We start from the raw sequence: 21,078 nt of genomic DNA, 5'->3' as shown, positions 1-21,078 counted from the left end.
ATGACAGGAAACTGCATTATCAAGGTCGCAGGTGCGCGCCGTGCGCCTACATTGGTTTTCGATATGATATAACTGCGCGCGATATATTGGCCGAGTGATCTGGATAGAAAATGCACGCGCCGACGTTATGACGTACAGTATAGAACTTGAACGACTGTTTTGTAACGGAATCGCGGAGAGGCGAACGCTAAGTTTAACAACAGGTAAGTTGCACTGGTTTTCGCAGGTGCATATTACAGTACCTACAATCAAAATGGACGGACAATGCTAGGTAATATAATAATGGCGTTGATCTTTCGTACAGATCTGAAAGATGTGGACGCCCTTTATGATCTAGATACACATTTCAAAGGACACAAAACACAGTGAGAGTTTTTCATTTGTGGCTGACGAACAATATTCGCAATAATTCATGCTTACAGATTTGAAATGTTGATGAAGACAGGAAAAAACAGTATTGCAAACTTTAAATAGAAATCAAGGCAAGCGAAGGTATGGAAGTTCTAGGAAGTGGCGACACACAGGCACCAGTGATATCTCAGGTATGAAACCATCACCATTCTTAACTCCAGCATAGATAGTATCCTGAGTATGGTTCCAGAGAGACGCTAGACCTGCAAAGGCCGTATGTGACTGCAAATGAGCAGAAATATTGACAAATGTGTTGAAAGCATTGATAACTAAAAGGAGATGGAAGATGTATTATTCCATATCCTGGTCCTCTGAAAACAACGAACTTGTAGAGCTGTGTTAACGATATACTTAATCAGTGTTAGATACCCGTGGCAAACTTTCGATTCCTACGAAGTTTGGCAACTCATGTGTTGTTACTATACGTTTTTACGGGTACGTTGATTTAGCTCATGGACTCGTCTTCGCCTGCTGAGAAGTACTGGGAATCTTCAAAGTATTGACTACACGAGACGTTCAGAGTTCGATGATACAACATAGATTTTATTTCTCGGTAGACAAGCTTGACAGTTGCCATCGCCTAAGATACGCTTCTCCCATAGTCTATATGTCTTGGGTCCGTTGTATTCCTCTTTGTAATGTCCGTTGTATTGTTTTAGAATAGGATTTCGTGTCTTTGAAATACAATGGATATGAATTAAAGATACAATGATAAATCCAATCATAAACATCAATACAGCTCTTGATCTTAAATTTACATGTTACAAATAATATTCAAACGTGCACTGTGACACGTTGCAACTTGCAAACCCATCACGTGAAATTGTCATATTCCTTCATTAAGGGTTGACTACCTTCATGAATCTTAATATAATTCAAATATATTCTTGTTTTCGTCGAGACTTCCGTAAACATCCCCATAAAACGTAATTAGCGTTATTGTGCGTTTGTCTCAAATATGGTTTATATTCACATCGACTTGCATAATTTAGATATTCTTGTTTTAATTAATAATTTTACTGGTATCAATGACCGCTAGGTTCATTAACCTTTGTGTGAGATATTTTCGTATATAGTGCTATAGTGTACACATGCTCGTCGGTACATTTTTCACTCCTGAGTGTTTTCACGGTAAATTTGGAAAGTAAAGACTATCAATGTCATCATAATTACACTTTTTGTGATCGAGCACAGGACGAAACCAAGATAAGATCAAGCCCGGTACTTGGCGTACCTCCCTTACACCCCGCAAAAGCTGAGATGCAACTGGACAAGATCTTCAGAGAAACTGAAGAAAGCAAAGATGAAACGAACACCAGCAGGAAAGCTGGAGAAGAGCGATGCATCGATAGCGGAGTCAAGTTCAAGGAAACAAAACTGCTCAGATCAGAGAGTTTGCCGGAATTGACAACAAAGTTACACAATGAAGCCATGAAACTAAAGAAACTCAAGACATCGTCAGACAACAGGCTTAGACAAACGGTTTGTAAGATTGTTGAAGTTGGGATTGAAAATACTGCTATTATTTTGTGATTGACAGTTGGCAAGCCATTGCCAGATATGATTTTCATGACGACGGACGAGAAACGAAGATGAGAGAGTAACTCAATTTTGCAGCTTTCATCCCTTTGACAAGAAAGAGACAAAGTTTGTGAAATATGTTCATAAGGATGTGAATACGTATCGTAAGGTTTCAGTCAAAGTTACATCTTGCTGTTTTCAGAATCGACACTCATCTCATATGAACTTCTGCTATCATTTCAGTCAGTTCATGTAGAAAAAGCCTTCAGTCAGTTTTCAACACAGAACTATACCTGCAGGAAACTAGTAACACGTGACACTGTTCACAGCTTATATCGCAGAACTTGTAAGGAGGTTGTATTGCTTCTAACATTTAATATCACATAGTAAGTCGATAATATCAAATGACTATTTGCAATTTTTTTTTCAGGAGACCGAACTGGATGATGCCAGGAACACTATTGACGAGCAGACAGAAACAATTAGGCAGCTTCAGGTACAACGATTTGCCAAATTTTGTCACCAAAATATGTTGAAATTTTAATAATCTTTGTGATGTGAGAATGCGCTCATGTTATTTGAAAGGGACTGCAAGGAGTCGAGAAAGATTTACTTATGAAACATAACCTCTAGTACACCTTTCCGGGTTTTTCGGGATAAGCTTGGTCGGAGTGTTTTAACTTGGCGTACATATCAAGTTATCAAGAAATCAGAAATCGTTGATTTTATCACAGATTTAACTAAAAAATTGACTTAAAGTTTCTTAATCTCGCTAAATTGCAGTGGCATACCAATAACCGGCCAGCTTGTTTTTGATGCTTATTTATTAAAAAGGAAAACAACGTGTTTTTCCTCGGACATACTTTACACAGTGCTATCTGTTTATGAATGCCAAGGTGATAAGTATAAGCGATAATGTTCAGGTGTTCATGACAGTTCATATTGAACATCCACGAATTGATGTGAGTGCAATGACCCCGATTTCCTTTGTTTATGTACCGCAGTTAATGAACAGAAACCTACGAGCTAAAATTGAAGAAATGCAAGAAGCCCAGGAAGACAGTTATCGGTACAGAACACAGTGAGTTCAAGGGTCGTCAATAGCTCATTTTGGTTTCCTTGTTGCTGTGTCTCCAGGGCTTGGGAGCAAATTCGAAATTTATTGTTGCCACAATAATTGTGCTGGCGTTGCAAGTATCATCCACCACATTGATGCATTCGATTTAAGCAGACTTGACAAAGGCTTCGATCGTACTTCACTTTTGTCGTATAATTGACACTGCTACCGAGATTGTTTATGGTATTCTCCTTTCTGGAAATCGGTTTCACAGGTGCCACGGAAAGATGTAATGTGTCAGGGGGAATATAGCCTGGACCCCAGTCTTCGCTTTTGGTCTTCGTCCATGTGGTCGGAGGCCAAAGCGAAGAAATAGGGTCTAGGCTAGGGGAAATATGAATATACAGTATACTGGCATTATTAGCTTGTACATACCAAATTGAGCAAGAGTTCTGACATGTATATGAAAACTTTAATCTACAGAAGCTGTGATTCGTGTGCTACTATGAAAACTGAATTCTTCAACCTTGACGAGAGACTGGCAGAGTGTATCAGGGAAAGGGACGCTTTGAAAGACACGGACAAAATACGCAGGGAGAATTTCGAGGTGATAAGACACATTGTTTGCTCTTGTGTATATGATATGGCATGTCATGATATCTTTAAAATATCGAATGGTTCCATTGGTAAACTCTGAACGTAGGCCCAACGCGTTTACATCACGATGCTAGAGACAAACAGAATATGTTTAGCGCCAAGTACTCTTCTGTGTCAGGCACCATTCTAGAATAAGCACTGTCAAAATTGAAAATTTAAAACAAATTGAAAGTGTGCTATAATGTGATCCAAAGCACTAATACGCACTCCATAAAGAATATAAAGTAAAGTAAAGTAAGCCTTTATTGAAATCGTATCCCAGTTGGGATCTTGATCATAAAGTACAATAAAGGTTTTGCAAAAACAACCGCTGATATGACGTAGGGGTCAGGTGACGGACATTTGCCTTATGATAGACTTGAAAAAGAAAGCAGGGTGATATTTAGTGGGACTGGCAAATAAATAAGCCGGATGAGAATAAACTGTGTTGTCTTAGAATGTCACGTAAAAAAGGAAAAAAGCTCATTATGAAAAACAAAGTAACCCGTGAAAAAATAAAAACAAAAGCACTACAGAATTTTTTACGGTGGCGCTAACGAACCTAAGTTTTACACAGGAGAAGAATGCATCCTGAATGCATTCATATGATGATCTTTGTAATCAAACAGCTAATTACTTGTTTTTTCACACAAGACGCATTGTAATTTTAACGCATTCACAGTTATGTAGATTTGTTTTATTTGTGACTATGTTGAAATAAATTTATCTTTTTCAAAAAAAAAAAAAGGTGAGAAGCTTTTCAAAAAAAAAAAGGTGAGAAGCTTTTGTATTGCAATGGCTCTTGCAAGCTATCCTATTGCTGCAATTGCAGACTGTTGGCTATCATTCCAAATACCGAAGAAATATAAAACATATATCTTTACGGTGATAGGCTGAGAATCACCGGGAACTTGAATGATCCCGCTTCTGTGAAACGCTGATTTTGTCGAAAGAGGGCGCTAGGTAACAATTCCGTTTATATCTAAAAAAAGCAAACTTGCCCATGAGTACAGATGCGCGAAATGTCTCGGTATGGTGTATGCAAACATACGCGGAATCATTAGAACCAAGAGAGAAATCAGGCTTGCTTCGAGTTGTCAAGGGGCGTTATGTAAAGTAAAGTAAAGTATGTATATGATGTGCTGAGTCTATTCTTGACCGCGGACATCCGGGAACTTGCGGATTTTTACGTCATTTTTGCGTCACACTGCCGTGAGAACAAATATTGAAGTGTGGATTTTTCAACATTTACAACAGTATTCAAAGTTTCAACATTATGTCAATGATAAACACTAAGTTCTGTACTTTGTCACATAATTTCTGCATTGTTCACTGTCCTGTACAGTCAAATCCCATTTCACCTCACTCGCGTGCGTGAGGTGAAAGTGACGTCACTCCGCGGTCAAGAATATGATTCATGACGGCTATTCTTTTAAAGTTTAGCAAGTACTTGATCTATATAATTTGTACTGGTATCCCTAGCCAGGCGGTTCTAGTCGTCACTCTCCACAAATCAACACATTTCTATCTTCTCTCATTACAGGAACTTCTTGAGAAATACAGGTTAATGAACATAGAAAACGAGGAATTGAAAATACAAGGTAACAGTGACGTGCGTAGTTTCGGTACCCAATAACTTTGATGAGTTTACAGTAACAGATGAGTGTACGGTAACAGAACTTCAATATTAAAACTGAATCTTGTATCGTGGCCTACTGGGCGAAATTACGTACATGTGTATCGTTTTCAGTGGAAATTGGTAATTGAAGTTGTATTTTATTTCTGTTGTCAAGGGTTTTACATTCAACGTTTGACACAATATCTTGTGATTCATAAGCATATCGAGTGACTTGTCGTCTTATTTTATTATCGAGATCGGAAGGAGCCTTTACACATGTATAAAAATTGGTGGCTGCATAAAGTGTCTATAGAGATTAGTGATCTTATAATCATTTATAGGAAAGAGAAACTTCAAGATAGCTGAATCGCCAATGCTCAGCTCAGTCGTTCCATTAATCGTCATGACTTACTCTGTGGTACATTATTACACCGGCAATTTAGATGGAAGCGACATCAAAAATATCTGTTCCTCATCCCTCGTACCTTAACGGTGTGGCCAAGTTTCGCACATTACAAATAAAACTTAACAACAGAAGTGATAATTTCACTGTTCATACATAAATCATAAATCTAGCTATTCCAGCTAATTCAAACCAGTCACAGACATATTTGATGCACGGTGGTAACACGTGATCACACATTGTTTTTCCGTGTGAAAGTGCGTTTGACCTCTTTTAATAATAGTACATGCTAATATGAGTGCATCAATGAAAACGAGGTTCCTGATACCCTTTGTTAGTGTTTAGAATTACCTGTACTGGCAAGTTGCACTTCTGAAATTACCCAGCTTTATCAGAAAAGTACATTACCCTTCGGTTCATTTTACAGTTGGACTGCATCTTGTAATCATAGACTTATCAAAACCTTGCAAATATTACCAATTCAGTGTTGGTGTCAAGTGAGTGTTGTTTCAGGGTTTTTATGAAACAGGAAAATGTTCATCCAAAAAGTGAACTAACCTTGAATGGTTTAATCCTGTTGGCTATTAAAGCTTGTATAAAAGGGAAAAATGTGCTCAGAATTCAAGCTATACAAATGACATCGAGCATTTGTACCGTCATAAATAATAACAGGCATCATACACATCAAGGAAACACATGGAACATGTGGAGGACACTATCATATGAAAATACATTTTTTATAAACTGACAATTTCTCAGCCATTTTAAGGTGAAATATGCTCAAAAAAGTCAACAGACACGATCTGCATCTCAGCATCAGTGCAAAGATTTTTGCATGCCACAGATGTGTATTTCTCAACATCCAAGTTTTAAAAAAAAATACAATTCTCAAATAGGATGTACAAAATACGAATGACATGACAGAATTGTTAAGCATCAATCAGGCAGTGATTTCCACTGCCATGCTGCAAATAACAGCAATGTATGATCTGGTTTGTTCATACTCTAGCAGGCCACTGAAACTGGATTCAGAAATTTGTATCCATGGCAACCAGCCATGGTTGAAAAGCACCCATCATAATGTAGTTCTCAAAAGAGCTAAAGAATGCTCAACTTAAAAAAAATCAGGTATCAGATAACAGATGACTGACACCAAACAAAGGCAACTACATCACAAATGCATGTACACTTACAAGGATGCACTTTATGTACCACCAAAGAAAAATGGAATGTCCATGTGATGATGGATATATGCCAGTGGCAACAGTTGCTGGTTTGATGGGTGCTAGTTGTCAATTTCATCCACCTGCCAAGTCCCATATTGCTAACCTCATTAAAGACTATATATACATGCATTTGGGTTTTGTCCCACTTCTGCTGGACTGAATCAAATGAAAAACGAACCCCGATTATTAATAAACAACAGATGTGACACTCTATTAGCTGTGTAAGTTTCAGGTGGTACGTTATTACCTGTAGCCAAAGGGTTCCTTGCAATGCACAGTAAACCAATCATACACTGCCTTTGACTCAAGCATTGCCAATAGTTTTAACTGCAGTTATTGCAGGAAAAAATGCTGTGTATGGTTTAACATCAGAGAAGCATTTTTTGTTTTATCCATGAGCGTTGTTTGTTTGTTTTGACATTTTCTGTCAAGGGCTGGCACTTGAAAAGAAGAGCAGAGTTCATGGCATAAATTCTACAGGCGTACAGAAACTGCTTGAAATTAAGGAAATTAAATTTCAAAATTAGGCTGTACTTTGTACATTAATGAGCATCTTCCTGTTTCCATTGCTAATCTGCATCCCAGTTTTCAATTGTAAGTGCTAAGTATATAGGCCAGAGTTTTATCCAGATCGTGACATGTTTATAGTTTGTCAAAAATGTAATAAATACACTACATTGAAATAATAGGATGAGATAAAACGAGTAAAGTATTTTTGATGAAAAATGTTTGTGGTGAGGGTGAAAAGTCATTAAAAAATCATGAAATTTTTTTGTTTTATTAGCGTTGAAAGAGCAAGAAGAATGCCAAAGATTAATCAGTGAGTACCATGCCAGACAAGAATCCATAAACGCTTTAACTCAACAGGTTAGTATGCTTTGCAGTATGCATGCATTTTACAATTTAGCTGGATGTTGATAGCTGAAGTTGTACAGCGACAGCTGCATCTGAAGCAGCTATCAGAAAGAGAGACCTATGCAGCTGACCTGTGTGCAGTGAATTAATTATGCAATGCTAAATATATGTCCCAGACTTCACCACTAATGGAATGTTCGAAAACAAAATGTTGGTTGAAAAATTGCATTGTAGAATTAATCATGTTTTGGTCCGACATCCATCCACCATATCATGGAATTGTCCTCTGTGTAATACAGTGGTTTGAGCCACAAGTGGATCCTGGCATACTGTGATAATACTACCTGCATTTCCAATGCAACTGTTCAATTGTTCAGAGTCTGTATTGTTTGAGGGCAATAATTGTAACGTAGATGTGGGGTACAGTACGCCCGTGTTTGACTTCAAACAGAACTCTTTCTTTCATATTGACATGATTTAATGAGAGCATGGAATGAATATGGTCAGAAAGTAGGACAAAGGAAAATTGACCTCTTTATTCATGAATCAGTTTTCAAAAAGTGCATCTAGTGTAAATAAAGATCCCTGGCCAGTAATATGTTTTCCGAGATTACAATTAAATTTTCCAGACTGAGGTGTGTCTAGCTGTTTTATCTCTGTGATAAGGCTCTATGTTATTTCAGAATAAACAAACTTTTAATTTTTCCAGAGTGTGAAAATTAATTAGTATCGGATGTTGTCACTTTTTCCTTGAGTGCAGGAAAAGTGTAAGGTTTAATTGTTTGTGAACACTCAGGTCAACTTCTACAAGTTGGGTCAACTGTTCTCAAATTTGGAAAAAAACTGAAAAACAAAACGTGTGTGATGATGACAAAGTCTACATAGGAAGATCCCTGAATTTAATGTCATATTTAAATTTCAAAATAAACTGAAACCTTTGCAGTATTGATATAACTGAAATACAAAAAAATTCCAAACCTCTTTCGTGTGGAACAGGACACAAACAACAGTTTTAGGATCAATTCTTTTCAAAACCAACAGTAGACGCAGAGGCCATATCTCCTCTGTGCTAACCAATTTTAAGATCAATAGTACCCCATCAGTTGATTAATTTCCTATTCCAAGAATTTTATCCTAGCTATCTCCGGCTCACTGGGATGCCATTCTGTCCTCAGTTAATAACTTTGAACAATTTCATGGTTCCATGCCACCTATCAACATACCAGTACTTATAAACAGGGTTGACGTACTTTTCATCAGTTTTACTATGGCAGATGTTTTCATTGATCATATGCAGTTATTACCATCCAACCTTTCCAGGGTGTTTGTACTATTTATTTTGTTTGTAAAATGTCTTTCCAAGAATTTCACTTACTATATTGGTTGGTGATGTCCTTGACAACAAAAAGCAGGGCTGTTCCTGATGTCATAGTTTTGGGTTTACAATAATTTCTCACAAGACACAGCTCTTTTTTTAAGTCTCATCATCTGCCCCCATGTTTAAAAAAACCCAGTTCTTTCTTTGTTCTTTCTCTATTCTCTGTTTTAAATAATATGTCTTTAATATCCATTTCTCCCATAGCTTTTAGTAATCAGAGCAATCTACAATTATGCTGATAGCTAAAATTCTCTCCCATGACCATGGTATTTGATAGGAATCAAAAAAGAAAAGAATTTTAGCGCATGTCAACAGGTGTTTGCTGAAGTTTGGTACACATAATTTCAGTATTGATGAAAATCATGATAAATTCACAGATGTTCACAGACAGAGTTACAACTAAGTCTGAGATATACAGAACAGGAACATCTATTAAACCACTGAGTGTAAACCTCAGGATGTCTTATTGTTTAATTTTTTCATTTCTTATCAAGTGATTTTTACGTCCATGGATTTTCTCACAGTCCTTCACCCTCAAAGAAGGGGAGTTGTGAAAGACACTCCATTTGGACTTGACCTTAAATCCTACATCCGTCAGACAATGTTTCAACACATTATTGCCATTCCACTGCCTTTGACTGCAAACCACTGTTTGTACGAATGTCAGCCAATGTTCACAGAATTCCCAGTCATTAAATATTTCTCTCAGAGTAAAATGTTATTGAGGTTTGATCAAGGACATTGGCAGATGATAAACTTTATAGCCTTGCCCTGTTGGGTGGTAGCAAAGAATTCTGGGGGATAGTTTCATAGAAATATCAGCCACTCTTCATAAAATTCACAGACATTAAATATTTCCGTCAGAGTGACATTTTATTGAGGTTTAATTGAGGACATATGATAGACCATAACATGTAAACTCTTGCCCTGTTTGATGGTGGCAGAGAATTGATGGAAAGTTTCTTGGGAAAAAAAATGGATGATTTACTGTGTGTTGACAGCTAATGCATTTAGTTCATGATAAAGATATCAGTGGAATAAAAAAGGACAGCTCTTCATGGATATGTGTATGTTAAAATTTGAGAGTTAAAGACATGATTGTTGCCATGGATTTCTGAATAATCAAAACTGGTATCATGATCACATAGAGTATGTCTGAAAAATATAATAATTCCTGTGCCATAGTATAGTTGTATCATATGTCGAACTCTGACCTATGCAACAAAAGCAGAAGAACGACTCAGATCAAAGTATCTACCTAGACCTACAGACACAAAACAAAACTAACCTTAAAGAGTCTGTAGCTGTAAATTTTGATCATCTTTTCATGGTTTCTATTTTTGATGTCAACTACAGTAGTCCCCAAAGTATATTGAAGTGCCAACCATTAAGCTTGTCAACACAGCATCAATATTTGCAAAATGAACAGCTATTGCATGGTTTACATTTGAATGCTAGTCCAGACCAGAATTCACTTGTCCATGCAGATACACAGGATGGAAACAAAATTAGTGAAAAAATATCATCAAAAGTTGCGGGCTACTCGTCCTTCAATGCAAATCATCCCATGATGAAAAGTGCCTTTGTTTTGGCACAATACACTGCATACTAAACCTTTAGGGTAAACTTTCCTTATGAAGTATTCAATTTCTATATTTCTTGTCAGCTGTGTGTCTCTGATGAGATAAACAAGGAGAAAGATGAGGAAATTCTTCAGCTTTCCAGAAAGCTGTCGGAAAGCTTGAGAAAGCACATGGAACTGGACGATGAGTATGGTGAGTTGATAACTTTCTCATCTCAGTGACTTCATGCCTTATTTCCTTCTAGAATTTTCACAAACCACATAAAATTTCCAAACCTACGCCTCTGAAACTCCAGCTATGAAACTTTCACAAATCTGTGCACCTCCAGACATCCTGCTTTTTGATATTTGTATGCACCCAAACACCAAACTTATTTAAACATACCAACATAATATATTACCAGGAGCTATCAATGAAAATTGTAGAACAGCGGTATCAAATGTATAACAGTCCTATTAAAGTTGGTTGTAAAAAAATGAATCAATGTCCTGATAACCTGACCTAGCAAAAATCTGTTCTCTTTATCTTTTTTGTCTTGTCGCCATGTCAATGCCACTCTTCATAGTTCCAATGGACAAACAGTGTTGTTCCCATATTTGTACAGCAGTATAGCGGAAGGTATATATCAATCATGTAAAGACATGCTTACAGTTTCATACGTGCAAGTTTGTGCAACTCTCTTGGTGGCCTGATCAACTTTCATGTGCAGAGCCTTATGTATGGGGAAATAGAGAGGTCACGCAGAGGTCGACTTGGTCAGAGATAATTGACAGTCCATCTTGATTGGTCAGAGCAGCTGCAATTACCAGATCACTTTGTGACACTGAAGTATACAGACATTATGTAAACAATTCCTTCATTCACATGATCAAAGTTTGCATGAAGAGAAAAATTGCGACATATATACAATTACAAATCTACAGCAGTTTCACTTATATTTCATCAACTCAAAGAGTTTTCAACTATGAAAAATTAACATACTGGAATAGTATTTGACTCTGTTCCTATTTGAAATAGGCTACGCAGTGAAATTTAAAAGTACAAATGAACCATCGACAGGAGAGAGCTCCGCCAAATACAGGAATGTCGATACAATACTACCCACATACTAGTATTGGTCAGCCAACCAATTAAAAGACCAACCCTTTGTCTGAGTGACTGTGGTCAGTCAACCCAAACATTTCTCCCTGTCTCATATGGCTTATAAACTTAAATTGCATTCACAATTCTTGGAGAAAACATGACTTTAGAGATTGAAGAAACAATGTTACAAATATGATTGGCATATCATTGTCTTGTGTTAAAGTTTCCTGACAGCAACTTGATCTTCACAGGCCCTCCTTCTCATGTTCAGCAACTTAAAAGTAAGAAAATCGGAAGAACCAGCAGGGCTGTCATTCTCACAGTAACATTGGGGTAAAATAAATTTTCTGTAGAATCCACAAGCTGCTGATGAAGAAAAACTTTCAACCCAACATTTCCCAGATTGCATGACATTTGGAATTCTACCCCTCATAGGAAATATTTTGTTGAGTTCTTGTTTATTAAAATGTCAGCATTTGGAATGAAACCTGGAGCTGACGTAGACTGACTGGAAAATTCATCAATAAAGTAATATTTGAAATCCAATCAGCACAAACCACAGCTAGCAGTTTCGTCTTATTATTTTAATTTTCTTTTTTTTGCTAATTGTCCTGTGTTCATTCCATGAAAGGTGTACTGCACAACATACTGAAAGAAACGGAGGAAGTGGTGAAATCGCAGCAAGAGCAGCTGAACTATTGCCACAAAGCATTGCAAAGAAGTCATTCCGAAATATCAAAGTTGAATACAACTAAGGTGGGTGTGGATAAACATCCGTCTTCTCTGCTCAGAAACGTGAGTTGTGCATACAGCATGAGTTAAGCTCTCGCATGTTGATGCTGTGACCCAGAATGATCGAACTTTGACATATTGGGTCACTACTCCTACGCTGATTGCAAATGTTTGCAGGTTTTGATAAACGGCAGATTTGTTTGGTTTTTGGATTTCAGGGTGTCAGTGTTTTCATTTCAAAGTTGTCAGGAGTCAAATTTTTCTGGAAATAGTGCAAAGTCTTAAAAAAGTAGAATGTGAAATTTTCTTGATGTACGATAAAATCTGCTCTGAGGAGCCAAATACTTGTCACTTTATTTCATTCATGTCATACTCTGTGGATAAACTATACAGAATATTAAACTTGAATAGCAAAAAATCTCTGAGTCCTCTGCCCCAGCAACTAACTCATTTGTTTGACAAAATCGGAATAGAGGTTTTGATATGGGACATACTTTATTAGAATATTGTAAAACATTAACAGGCCCAATTAGTAGTACTCCTGGTTGTGTCGTTTTTTTCAACAGTTTTATGTCCTAAGGTTTGTCATGTCCACATGTTATTTGCACCACACCCCCGAACACAGCATACCAGACAAGACCTGATCAACTGTGACACACTGAATGCCAGAGAATTGGCTCTCCACAATGTTTAAGAAAATACAAGGTTTAGGGTGTTTTTAATGTGATGAAGTAAAAAAATTACCTGGCGTCAATTCTATTATTCATATTACGTGTAGCTATAGCCTGGACACTGCATGTCTATACCTAAATGGTACATGTGATTATGTTGCAACACTGCTTGTGTATGTATCCTGTGTCTATTTTGAATGGCTGACAAAATTTTTCTAAGTTTTTTGTCTTACAACGTAAAATCCCAACAGAAAAAGTGCTGACTCATCATTATTTTCATTTGTCCATTTAAATTCACTGCTGTATTTTTCACCACCAAGAAAGTGAAACCCAGTATTTTACCATGAATTTGGATAAATTATCAACAGAAGTGTATAAAATCCATGATGAAAGGATCGAACTCCGACTTCAACAAAAAAAAAAGCAGAGAGAGTTTATATTTACACTACAACTGTTTGGCAAGAATCTCAATCGACAACATGCTACCTTTTCTCATTGATCCATTGATAAAAGTTGTGAGTTCTTTGCCCTTTAATCCCTATTCACAGACTGACAGCAACAAATGCTGAATGCTGATAGGTACTCCGGACACTGTGTGGTTATTGGAGAGGGGGTTTCTTTATTTTTCATTCATGTCACTTCCTCTGATTGTGGGATGTCAGCCGATGTTGCACTCTGTGCAGAGTGTATACTGGTGACTGTGATTGATGTGTTTGCCTGTCATGACAAGATGACAACCGATATGAAGGCAAACTTGCAGTAGCTGTGCATATTTCATCTGAAAACTTTCAAAAATTAGACGCAATCCATCATATTTATGTCTTTTTTTTGTGCATCACTTACAAAGATTGTGGATATGTCTTGTCTTTCGAAATCAAATTAGCTAAAAGATACCATGTATTATCATTGTTTCATCAGAGCTGCAGGATAATGGCATTTTGGCATTTTGGCAATCCCCGCCTCACCTATCAAACACTGAAGAAGGGGGTAGCCATGCAATGGGATGACACACACATCATGCCAATCCCTGTTATTCACAGAGACATGGATTTGAGCCTCTTAATAATCCTAAATATTCCTTGTAAATGTGGCAAAGATGCACAATCTTTCCTCTTACTGCAGCATATCCTGTGTTGTACATGTTCCTAAGATGGAAATGAATTGCAAAGAATCGTGACACTAGAGAAAGGGAGTACACAAACCATCCAACAAAATCAAACCTGCAGTTTTCAGTGGTGGTTTGGAAAAAGTCACATAGTTTTGGCAGCAATGGCAAGCATTCTGGGATAAATGGACTTTAAAATGAAGAAATGCAAGGCTCTTTTCATAATTGTAATATCTGCAAAGTTTCTTCGGAATTTTTCACTGGAAGAAGCAAACCAAACATTACAACTTCAAACCTTAATTACCATTTACAGTCCTCTCCATCAATGACATGCATACACAAGACAGCTTGATTGTCTTCAAAGTCATCAGTAACAGTCTGGTAACAGTTTTAATGGAAGAAAGTGGTACATTTTTTTAAGAGCACAAGTGCATCCATCGTCCTGACCAAATTCTTTGTGTTGTTTTCAGTCTCAGCTGCTGAAACAGTGTGAAGAATATCAGGACAAGGACCAGGACATGCAGTGTGCGCTGAAGGCACTGAATGAGAATATATCAGAATTGGCCAACGAAAGGCGCCATCTTTGCAATGAGATCACAAACCTTAATGATCACGTCAGAGAGAAAAAGGTAAGCTGCCACAGATATGATTGTGTGTTAATGTTCAGAATGTGGGCTTTCATTGTATATGCTGACATGAACAAATGGCGTTTTAGCGTTTTATTACTGCATGGCACCACTGTGTTATCTCCCCCCAAAAAAACACTTTATCGTAGTTTAGTGTATATACATCACTGTGATTGCACTGAGTGTTTTTGTTAAGGATGGTACCTGGTAAATTTTATGGGGGTTCCCCAGTTATTCAATTTACCGTGGTTCCCCTTGGTATATCACTGCAATGACAGAGTACCATGTTTCCAAAGCCAAATATATTTACCTATATTAATACCCAAATCATGGGAAAAGCTTCATTTTTCTGTTGTAGATTAAATGAAACTGTTTTTCAGTAAATGTCAAATGGAAGTTACCTTACATTTTTTAATGCATATCTTTGATGCCTAACAATAATTTTACTGTCAAAATCTATTAAATACAAGCTTAAAATCAATTACCTAATTGATACCGATAAAAATTACTGTATCATTGTGAAGTCATGCGCTGTCTCAATAAAAGCGTTCTTCTTCAAAAGGCCAACTGCATGTCAGTGAAAGTGTGAGTACACTTAACACTCTGTATTCAAATTCCAACAATTTATATTTCTGAAATTTGTGTATTTGCTTCTTGTAGCTCAAGATTGCAGAGATCAAGAAAGATTTGAAGGTAATAAAACAGCACCATTTTCCAGGGTCTTACTCAGAGGTATATCATATTTTATTCACTGTGTCAGTGATACAGTGAATTAAATATGAACAAAATTTCAAATGTGCATATACTTTCAAAACTGTGATTTGAGATAAGTTTATCTTTGTTTAGTAGGATATGGGAGGGGATGATTATAGTGCTCAAAGTGCAGTCGGATATCTGCTTGAGTATATTTATTCAATGTCTACTGATGATTAATGATAGAGTTCATTGCACTCTGGGTTATCTATCAGATTATCATGGCTTGTAAAATCTCCAGCTTGGTTTCATGACAGTTTCATAGCTGCAGTTTATTTCCATTTTGCCGTGCATGTACATGTCACAGACTTCTCAAAACAGGTTTTAAAATATACACTGCCACCGCAAACAATGAAAGTTTACCTTTTATGATTGCTTCAAATATTGATACAAATCCCAGTGTTGAGAGATTATATTCTCAACACTTTTTTGTGTATTTTTATCAGGAAACACAAGATATATTCTATTCTGGTGATGCCCATTCATGCAGTGTGGGATTTGACTGAAATGTGGTGCAGAAAAAGTTGAAAGAAACGTGCATCAGTATTACCACCTGCTGTAACCCAAATAATCGTCTTGTACTATGTCATACATCTGTTCTGAACTAGATTTTAGAAATTTAACTGATGTAATTCATCGAAAAACCCTGTTACATAATACTCAAAATATTTTTCAGCGCCAGAAGAAGCTGATTAAGAAAGTAAGTGGCGTTGCTAATCAGCAACCACAGAGTGGTGATGAAGAATGTCAGCCATCATTGGATTACATCTTTGATGACATGGATGAGTTAGATTTCCACCATGCGGCACCAGTGTCTTCGTCTCCAAGGAGAGGCAAGAAACGAGCAGTATGCATACAAGAAGACGAGGATGTTTCTGATGAGGAGATGCTATCTTGCAGGTATCCAGAGAGACTGTCTCCCTCGCCCATTTTTGTTGGCAGCTCGACTTGGAAACTGAAGAGCATTTGGAACACTGGTCAAAGTGGCACTGAAGTCAAACCACAGTCAGGTTCACACAGCAAGTATGTGCAAACAACTGACGACAAATACCAAGAGTTTGAATGCAATCAAAAGAATCAAAGGAAATATCAACACAATGCCAGCGAATTTACAACGTTAACATCCAAAGCAGTGAGTGAAAACAAGCCTGGCGCCAAGACAGGGAATAAAATCATGAAGCTTAAAAACCAGGTTCCTGAAAGTAGACTGCTGTCGTATAAACAAGGTACAGGAAAGGAAAATGTAAGACCAGATCAAGACACAGAGGAGAACTATAAGGACAGCATGCATCAGAACAGTTCTGAGGATGTGCTACCAGGGGTCAGGCGAAGGTCACGGGCCAGGCGGTTGACTTACATGAACAGCCAGATCATTCCAGACTTGCACCAAGGAGCCTCTGAAGTTCAAACAGATGACCACACACAATCTCATTGGCATGGCTTAGATTGTCCAGGGATTGAAAATAATCGATTTAGTAAGTTCTGCCATCATTTTCAAGAAGAAAGGAAAGACATGCAGCAAGACAGCGTAAATGATAGAGCCAGTGAGCTCAGTTATGACAGAAAAGAACTTCCTGTGCTGGATGATGTCAGTGATGAAATTAATCGGAGAGGCAGCAGCAGCAGCAGTTCCATTCCAGTCACGGATGAAGAATCCATACGCTACTCAAGTAGCAACAGTGACGACAATCAGACAAGTGGTAGTGAGAAAACAGAAGGTGACTACACAGAGAAGCATCGTACGGACAGTAAACAGAGACCTCACCCCTCTGAGATTGATGCAGAAGGAGTTTTATTACGCAAACATGAGATGGAGTCGTACATCATCAGATCTAAAAACAGGTGGGTGCCAGTCTTCTCGACACAAACAGTCGACCAAAGACAACCGGGAGGCAACTTGATATCTGCCTGCGTTAAACTCGGCTCCGTTATAAATAATGGATCTACTCTCTAAGGTGCCCAAAGCACCTCTTTTGTGTTTGCGACCTCTTGGGAAAAGAGATAAACATCCATATTTTCCATCCATTTGTGAAAATGGTCTTTTAATGCCTGGTGGCAAAGGCACCAGAATAAGGGTAGACAGAGTGCAGAGATAGCTGATCGATGAAACCTTGGATCTATGCATTGTAGACAATAATAAGTGAAGATCAAGAATGATTTGTGAACAGCATTTATTTATTCTGATACCTAGGACTTTTTCACAGGATGGTGAGAATGTTCCTGAGTTGCAGAGAGGTGACTTTGACAATGATTAACACATCAAAATCGGTTTGTCACCATATCCAGTGTGTAATATGATAATCATGGATGTTGCGAGGTACAAATGCAAAGGCTTATGTATAAAACGTTAAATTCATGCATCCTCCTGAAATATGATGTGATGTGTTCAAGACAGCACTGGGAATTGGCTTTTCAAACAAAGAGAAAACTACTGCACGGTCCATCACTGTATGATTATAATGCATAGATTTTATGAAATTATGTGGTATGTATATGATTCAAGCCAAATTTACTCCTCGCCTACACGGCAACAATGTGTTTTCAGCGTACTAAAATACAACAAACAATGCAAAGACATTAAAATACATTCACTGTCCCAGCATATTTTATCTTGCATAAGTTAAATTGTTGTATTAAATTTACGGAATATTTTTTAAAAATTTATTTAATGTTCATTGTAGTTGAATTTGGAATATTGCTCAGAGACAATGCCAAGCTGCCACTCCCACGTTAAGGTTTCATAAAGAACCTGTAGACAACATATTTACTATTACACTGATGCAGTGAAGGTTTTCAGTTTGAAGATTTCATCAATTTTAACAGAATGAATTTTGCAAAGAATACCAAACAGCTATAATATTTTCAACGCCAAAACTTGACGGTTTCAACATCTGTTTGTGTGCTGTTAACATAGAATATTGAGTGCAGCATATCGGTCAACATCATGGCCATAAGGAAAACTGTACATATCCAGAGTCCATTACCGGTAATGCGTTCAGTAATTGACCGAGATTTCTTTCAGAACAGAGTACACGTGTATCCCACGTGGATATCCTTGGGGGGATAGCGTTTAACCCCTTCATTGCAAGGCACCAGTGGTGCATCCCTGTTGTTTGCAATAGGGGAGGTGGATCCATTCCCAGAGACATGGGAGTGAGAGGGTTTAACCTATCCAATTGATAAGTTGGGAAGATTGAAGGTTTTTCACGTTTATGTGGCTTTTTTCCTGTTTTCCTCGGTTGTAAGTGTGTTTCAAATATTAATAACCTGGCATATACAAGCCAGTTGGAGATTTTTTAAAGATGTGTGGATGCAAGAGGAATTTGTCAAATCAATAAGGTTTTCCCAGGTGGATTACTTTGATTAAAAATAACATTGTGTGCAGTTTTCCTCTGACAAACTTTACAAAGTGGCCATATTTATTTGCCCATTTTACACTACATGATTGTATTTTACTCAAGAAATCTTTTGTGTATCTTTAGAATAAAATAATTTTACTGAAAAAAACGTTTGCAGTTACTTGATTTGCTGGATAAAGAATTACTTGTCAGAGACATTGTGGATACATGTTCTGTTGCTAGATATCAAACCCAATCAAGGATTCAGGATTTTTTGTACAAAACTTACTACTGGACTCTCTTTTGAAGAAATTTGTGGGAATCTGCTCATTCAAAGTTATCACTGATTAGCCAGTGACTTTGTGGCTCTACAATCTCTGTCAATCCGGTTTGTGATAAAATAAGCTTGATTGAATCTATGTACATAAGCTTTGCAAAGATAAGCATCCATGATTTAATGTAAGATTTTAACAAGACGACACATCATGTCATTTTTTATTTTCTCCAGAGCATGGCAAAGTGTGTACATTGTCCAGGAGGGAAAAATCCTCAAATTCTATGAAGACCAGTATTCCAAGAACATGGGTCTCATATCTGAAGACAAACCGCCACTGGAACTTACTCATGCACAGGTTACCATGGCAACTGACTACACAAAAAAGAAGCATGTTTTCAGGATCAGGTGTGAGAACTTTGAACATTGCACAATTTTTAATTTTTTTCTGAAAAAGTTATTACCAATGCCTTTGTGATATGTCTTTTTGTTGCAGTTGTGTAATGTATGCTATTGATAACAGATGAAACAAACATAAATGAAAATTCAAACAACTTCTGTTTACCTGTTTATTTTTTCCATTCTTTGTCCACAAACAGGCTAACCACAGGTGCCCAGTACCTGTTCCAGGCCAGAGATGTGCCTGAAATGATGTTTTGGTTGTGTAGTTTGGATGCAGTGACCCATGGACCCAATGAAACCACTGCTCCCTATGGGGCGAATTATCCACTGCACATTATGGAGAACAGCGTTGACTCCAGCAGGAAACCTACAGTCTGGAAGAAACTGCTCCAAAATGCATATTCCCCTCTGAAGAAACATTGACAGAAGCTGAAAAACAGAGTTTGCTGGGAGAGTTTGCAACTTTCTAACTGCGATCAAAATTCAACCTCTCAATTTTCTTACATTGTTTTCTGACTCCAATATTTTCAACCGATGCAGAAAGTTCTTAGAACAGATCAATGATGTCGGAAAAACTTATTGTTGTGTTTGCTTTTCAAATTTGTTTTATGCTGTTTGTTTTGCAATACAAATGCAATATCAAAGCATCTGCAATATTATTCAACTTTGATAGCTGATTGCACGGGGAAAATGTGATTGAAAGAACAATACTTGAAATGCGCTAGAACATTTATTCAAATTAAATCTGATGGTTGGCTTTTGAACTGAATCCTTATACTGCTGTATTGAAAATAGAATTTCAAATATCTGGGGAAGACAGCATGGCTGAAGAACTGAATTGAAACAGACTATGAGCTTTTGAAATGCAGAATAGTCCTGACAAAAATCGAATGAACCTTTAAAAAACAAGTCTGGTTGAAGTTTGGTTTCATGATAGTGCATTTTCCATGGATATTGTGTATATCTTTTTCTAGCCAGTATCACATCTCAGATTGAATAGGAAGGTCCATTTGTTTGTCGGCAGGCAATAACCATCTCCATATACTGGTAACGGTATGTTATAGCCTCTGTTTGTGTCCATAAAGACCTACAAGTTGTATGCTTACACAGCAGTATTTAAATTTTCCATATTATCGCTTTTGAAAATGGCTTTCTGATGTACTTCTACAAGTGTATAGGCTTTGTTTTTCAACATCAACTAAACTGACTGCATACAGCAAGTTGACAACAGTCTGTGTTTGTGTCTTTCTTCTCTAAATCTGTTCGCAACCCAATCAGAGAGGCTACTCTTAATTCATTCTGGTCTAAAGACTCAGCTTTGAAGAGTTTGTTATGGGCACCGCAAGTAAAGGCATAGAGCACTCTTTCCTTGCATGAATGGATTTCCCGTATTTTTGTAAGCTTTC

The 21,078-nt window shown here is 37.3% G+C and overlaps 1 protein-coding gene across 2 annotated transcripts; it reads left to right on the top strand.

The window, feature by feature from the left end:
• The first annotated feature begins 1,619 nt into the window (after positions 1-1,619).
• On the top strand, positions 1,620-20,896 carry LOC139149066 (uncharacterized). Of its 2 annotated transcripts, XM_070720589.1 has the most exons (13): positions 1,620-1,893; positions 2,363-2,428; positions 2,937-3,013; positions 3,473-3,596; positions 5,169-5,226; positions 7,657-7,739; positions 10,772-10,880; positions 12,403-12,527; positions 14,750-14,908; positions 15,566-15,598; positions 16,335-17,500; positions 19,505-19,678; positions 19,870-20,896. In XM_070720589.1, exons 1-13 carry the CDS (start codon positions 1,672-1,674, stop codon positions 20,093-20,095), a joined length of 2,622 nt encoding a protein of 873 aa, XP_070576690.1. In that variant the 5' UTR covers positions 1,620-1,671; the 3' UTR covers positions 20,096-20,896. The 2 variants fall into 2 exon arrangements, with proteins under 2 accessions (XP_070576690.1, XP_070576691.1); XM_070720590.1 differs by lacking the exons at positions 1,620-1,893; positions 2,363-2,428; positions 2,937-3,013; positions 3,473-3,596 and adding an exon at positions 4,618-4,751.
• Positions 20,897-21,078: the final 182 nt, after the last annotated feature.

This window comes from Ptychodera flava, chromosome 14, assembly GCF_041260155.1.
Source record: "Ptychodera flava strain L36383 chromosome 14, AS_Pfla_20210202, whole genome shotgun sequence".
NCBI classification, from domain to species: domain Eukaryota; kingdom Metazoa; phylum Hemichordata; class Enteropneusta; family Ptychoderidae; genus Ptychodera; species Ptychodera flava.
The sequence above is the reverse complement of the archived record's forward strand: the minus strand, read 5'-3'. Positions and strand labels throughout refer to the sequence as shown.